The sequence below is a fragment of the Fulmarus glacialis genome, unplaced genomic scaffold (assembly GCF_000690835.1).
Source record: "Fulmarus glacialis isolate BGI_N327 unplaced genomic scaffold, ASM69083v1 scaffold49031, whole genome shotgun sequence".
Classification (NCBI taxonomy): domain Eukaryota; kingdom Metazoa; phylum Chordata; class Aves; order Procellariiformes; family Procellariidae; genus Fulmarus; species Fulmarus glacialis.
Genome location: NW_009195624.1, coordinates 20,866 through 26,358, shown reverse-complemented (window position 1 = coordinate 26,358; position 5,493 = coordinate 20,866). Strand labels below are relative to the sequence as shown.

The 5,493-nt window shown below is 41.0% G+C and overlaps 2 protein-coding genes across 2 annotated transcripts in view; both read right to left on the bottom strand.

Annotated features, from left to right (window-relative positions):
- Positions 1-1,659: 1,659 nt before the first annotated feature.
- Positions 1,660-2,644, bottom strand: LOC104084340 (calpain small subunit 1-like). Its single transcript, XM_009588137.1, has one exon. The coding sequence runs from the start codon at positions 2,596-2,598 to the stop codon at positions 1,852-1,854; it is 747 nt and encodes a 248-aa protein (XP_009586432.1). The 5' UTR covers positions 2,599-2,644; the 3' UTR covers positions 1,660-1,851.
- A 509-nt stretch (positions 2,645-3,153) lies between these two features.
- The window catches only part of LOC104084341 (lysophosphatidylcholine acyltransferase 2-like), a gene marked incomplete at its 5' end in the record, with an annotated part of 17,186 nt that continues 14,846 nt past the window's right edge, over positions 3,154-5,493 (bottom strand). The window contains 3 exon segments of the mRNA XM_009588138.1: positions 3,154-3,456; positions 4,151-4,304; positions 5,445-5,493. The exon segment at positions 5,445-5,493 is cut by the window's right edge and continues 31 nt beyond it. Coding sequence (XP_009586433.1) covers positions 3,154-3,456; positions 4,151-4,304; positions 5,445-5,493 — 506 coding nt within the window.

Here is a 5,493-nt window from a genome sequence, read left to right as displayed (position 1 = left end):
TCACTATGTAAAGCAACAGGAAAAATCAGTTTTGTGTGTGTGTGTAAACGTGCGCTAGTCATTCCTGTTCTGAATAGCTAAGTAAACCCTGAGTCACTTACAGGGCTACCACAGAGAAGCTACAACTGGACCATTTGAGGAGGAACTGCAGATGCACCAGGCTCATCATCTAAGAGGCTATTGCTGTAACTCCAAAATTTCCACTGCCTGTTGCTACATGCAAGTTCTAACTAATCAGAAAGGGAAATTCTGAAACAAACCTGTAAGATGGTGCTTACCTAGAGGTATCACGCTTTCCCTCGTGCTCAGTTTTCTATTACTCAAGAGCCCAAATGCCCTGTGGATAATTTTGTGCTTTTCCATTGAATAACTGCGAGGGGGGTGAATGCCATTAGGAAGGAATTGACCTGTTTCATCACAATTTGGGCTAATACGAATGTTTTTACTGTTTCTGTCACCTAGTTTGGTATTAAACAAAATGCAGGAGGAAAAAAGTCTGGGCAAAAGTTGTAAGTTACTTTTTCCTAGGTTACAAGGAAAAGGCTTCTGCAAGTATACCAGGGAGGAGATTTCATCAGTTTGGAAAATACTATTTGCCAAGTGTAACTGCAAGATTTAGAAATCAAAGCTATGGAAATTTAAAACCAAACCACAGTACCCCATTAGTATTCAGATGCCCTGCAGGTATTGTGTGGTATTTCTCAATTAGTCACTGATGTCTCCCTGGGGAGGGGCAAGGGTATGTGGACTCTTACATCTGGAGAATGCTGTAGTGCGCAGGCTGTGCTATTCCACTCACCCTTTCACATTCCAGTCAGCTAGTACACACCCTAGACAATTTTCTTTTAAAGCAGCAGAGCCCTGCTGAGAAATCTGCCTTGTTACATTGCAGTGCAAGAGCTGTTTTCAACTATGTAATCCTTAATTCAAAGAAATGCACCTTTGACAGTTTACATTATTCCTTTTTCTTTTACTCAAAAATTGACATCTTGGACAGAAATGCATAACTAGCTTGAGTGGGATGCTGCACCCTGATAAAATTTAACTCGGGTAGCCAGAAGTTGATTTTGGCTGGCTGTATGCTATGTGACTGCACTATTACAGCAAGCTTCTCTAAATATAAATGTAGTATTTTAAGTTGTTTTCATGATAACTATAATAAGGCTTAAAGGAAAGAGAGAAAATACTAGTTAATAGAATTGTAGGAAGGAAAAAAGGTTGTAAAAGTAGCCTTATGCAAGTCTTCAATTTTGTCCTGGCCAGCAGGTAGAACTGACAATACCACTCAGGTTTCGCTTCAGCAGACAAGCGTGAAAAAAAAGAAGTAGGAAGGAAATTAAATATGATTATGTAAATTCATTGATCATTATAGTTATTGCAACTCTCATGTTTTTCCCCTTGTTAGAAATAACTGCACAATTCTCTTTACTAGTGATTGCCTTCAGGCAAGCAGAGCTTTATTCCAGCTTAGTGAACGCTAACAAATTGGAACAGTAACATCACAAAGCAAGACCAAACTTACGAGCTTTTTATATAATAATTATACTCATATACAAGCCGCTTTACATGAAGGAATAACTAACCTTTGATCCTTCAACATATTCCTTCACTTCAGAGTCTAGAGATAGTTTTCTGAGACAGACTTATGCAGCTGTCCAACTGACAACTTACACAAACCCTTCAGAAAAGCAGACTAATGCATGCACAAGAGGAATCGCAACACTTCAAGCTGAGTTACGTACCACTAGCTACATCTGCCTTAGAACAAAGAAATACTACAGTTCTAGAGTACAGGATTATAGGCTTCCATGTATATCTTCCAGACAAAGTTTATTCTTCTCTGTTATGCCTTCACGAATACATGGTCAGCTGCAGCCAGTCTTCAATGGTCATTTTGATCTGTCCATCTCCATCTCGGTCCAGGGACTTGAAGGTCCGGAACATGCTGTCCAGTCGTACCAAACAGCTAATAAAGCTGTTGAAATCCATGCTACCGTCCTCGTCAGCATACCTGCGCACGATTACCTGGCAGAGTTGTTCGTTCAGGTGGAACCCTGCAGCCTTCAAGGCACCCGGCAGCTGAGCTCTCCCAACGGTGCCTGACTGATCGGTATCATACTGCTTGTATACACATTGCCATTTCTTGATGTTGTTCCACAGATACTTAAATTCTTCAAAGCCCAGTTTGCCATTTGTATCACTGTCCATGACAGCTACCATGCTACGGCATGTGTCTAAGCTGAAGCCATCTGTCTTCAAGTCTTGATGTCTGGAAACGACTTTGTTCAGGATGTCCCTTAGCTCTGTGGCACACACTTCCATATCATCTCCAGCCAGCTGGGCAAAAAGGCGACGAAACTGTCTGATCTCCTCACTCTCATAAGCTTCCACATTCGTAAAATGATTGTGAGGAGGTGGAGGTGGCTCTGGATTATACTGAGCTGCTGCTTCACTTATAAGATTGACAAGACCTCCAACAAGTCCTCCAAGATTCCCTCCATGTCCACCTCCTGTTAGGAGACCTCCAAGGCCACGTGCAAGGCTCCCTCCACGACCACTACCACTTCCTCCACTTAGCAAAGCTTTAGCAAGGAACATCGCGAAGATTTTTTGAAGGGAGTGACTCGGAGATTCAGTGCTTCTGTAACTCTCCAAAGCCGTATTGTGTCTGAGCTGGGCGTGGGCAAAACGCATCTTATCTGCGTGCTTAGACTTCACCATGTCTGTGCATGTCTCCAGCTGCCAGAGTTATCTCCTGGCTCAGTAGTTTCTGTCAATTGTTGATATGCCTCTATTTCTTTTTTTCTTCTCTGCATAGTTAGCTTTATGTGATTTGAGGAATCTTTTTAGAAAAAAAAAAAACCAACGATGAGGCTGAAGGCCACAGAGCAGAAGTCTCAAAATACCTGTGCTCATAATTGAAGCAATTTGAAAAGAGCCCTGCCACATTAGTGTGACTGTTCATCAATTAAGCCGATCTCCTTAAAGATGAATGCAGCGAAAGCTTACTAGAGTCTTGTCTGTTCTTGCCATCTTTTATGCCTTCAACTTTTTCATGAATTGAGAGTTACATTGCTAATTCTAGTCACTGATGCTGTTGTGCCAGATAGAGAAAAATAAAGGAGTCTTGATTGCTGTTAATTATTTTGGTTGTCACACCGTATTTCTATTGTAGGTACTGTGCTTCAGGACTCTGACTACATGTTCATAGGAGCCAATGGTCCAAGACGGGGAGGCAAGAATGAAGAAAGGATGAGTACTGCTTAGAGCTTCAATGCATTCAGCAATTAAGGAAATATATTTGACTATTCTGTATTTTAGAGCTTGTAAAACCTTTTTATCTGGAAAAACCCTGAACAGTTTTAATCGGCACACACAATGCAATGACCTCCCAAGGACAGGCGTACTGCTAGAGCTAACTTGATCAGGAAGAGTGACGCTGAGTTGGTAGAGCTCCTACGATAAGAAAAACTCCAGTTCATAACCACTTGCAGTACAACATGTTGCTTGCACTGTAGCACCTATTGGATGCCTAGAAGTAAGATGCATTCTATGCTACACTCTAGTCACTCGTGCTTCTGGTATAGTCAGAGGGGTGCATCCACAGAGCAATTTTTCTCATCCTCAGAGAGAAGTAGAAAATGGGAGAGATAACCACTGCTATGGAGGAAAGCCTAAATGATCAGATTAACACATAGCCTCCTTTATGGCTGGAGCTAGGCAAGAGGAGTCCTTATAATGTCTAATAGCACCCTTCACAAACACAGCAGGAACATACACTCTAGTCCGCTTCAATCTGCTTTAAATTATCTACTTACAACTACCTCAGTTAATTATGCTGTCAGAGTGTACATAAGCTCAAAACCTAGGGTAGGCAAAAGGAAATATTCAGCCATTACCAGCATGAAGATTATCATCTGATGGTGGTGCAGCAACTTGGTCCAAGAGATGGCTGTCATCTCACAAGCTACAAGCTGACCAAACTTTTTCCATCGAAACTTAAGAAGGAAACTGTAAGAGTCACCTATCTTGCCTACAGGAATTGCTAACTAAGAAGCATTTACTAAGCTGGACATAATGAATTAAATATCCTTTTGGGATGTGATAGTTAACAAAACATTGTCAACGAGTCAGTTAGCCGACTACTCACCCTGTCAAAGAGTAGAAACAGCTCTCTGAGGACATCTGAAATAGGCAGCTTCAAGTACTCCGCAAACTCCTCAATTCCAATTCTTCCCCCTTTGGAAGCACTTGCAATAGCAGCAAAGGTATCCAACTGCTCTCTGACATGATTCCATTTTAGGCTATGCAAACACGAGGGAGAGGAAATATTTCTATACACCAGATCTCGGACAGATGGAATTTCAGTAGGAGTTATTACAGTGTTCAAAGACAAAAAATAGCCAAACAGAGCATGTGTGTACAGCATGAGAAATGCTGTACTTCCAACCTAATATTTTGTATGAAATCAGCAATTAGGGACTGTTCCCCCCAGTTATTAAAAGCAGGCAGTTCAATGCTTGGGTATATCAGACTTCCTTAGAGTAACTTCCCAAACCTAGAATCATCTATCGAGTTACTAAGGTAGTCTAGCAGAGAGCTTTTCATTACCATAAATTCAGGTGCGGCATTATTTTGCTGCATGATACTCTAGGGTGAGTATTTCCTTAACAGAAGGGAATAGACCTCAGCTCTTTTAGCTAACTCTCTACCCAAACGCTAGTATCACTACAGCCTGAGAAGTATCTGATCGCTCTGCAGAAATACACCACTGCATCTCAGTAAGTATAATTAGGATTGCTATGTAACTATTGAAGATTGTTCCAGACAGAGTTCTATAAATGGATATATAGCAAATATGTAGTAAATCAAGATTCACTGCGCACATACTTCAGATTTGACCACAGGCATGCCAGGTTATTTGATGGAGTTACTGTATGACTAAGTGGTTCTGTCCTCAAATTGCACTGTATCCAGACAGAAAAAGTCGACACCACTAGGAAAACATGGCTGTACAGTACAACTAAGAACAATAAGCCACTGGCTGAAGTTTCAGGCTGGAAAGAAGGTTTTTTACTTCTTACTACACACTGCCTGTGCATCTCCACAAAAGCAGTTTAAATTGGGCACCAAGATTACCATCAAGTGCCTAAAATAGGTACTGCTTTACCTTCCTCACCTTTTGGTGAGATAAATCCATAAAAGATTAGAAAAATGCATTTTTCCTTTTGTAACACTGCCCACAAAAATTACTTGGGATTAGTTCTTACCAGGATTTTCCTAATCTCTGATTTCCATATAGTTTATGTATGTAAGTTGTATACATAAATACACTCTATTACACATGGCCAAGTCAGTTGTCAGGTAATTTATCCTTTTGTAGATGGCCATCAACACCTGCAGCACTGCAGTAATTATGCTACCAACAGCTAAACTTTCCTTACTTGAGTTTCTTGCTAATTTTGGTGAACTCCACCAGCCCAGCTTCCATGG

What these genes read in the sequence shown, in the direction of transcription:
- LOC104084340 (XM_009588137.1), bottom strand. Translation starts at nt 2,598, where the DNA reads ATGTTCCTTGCTAAAGCTTTGCTAAGTGGAGGAAGTGGTAGTGGTCGT.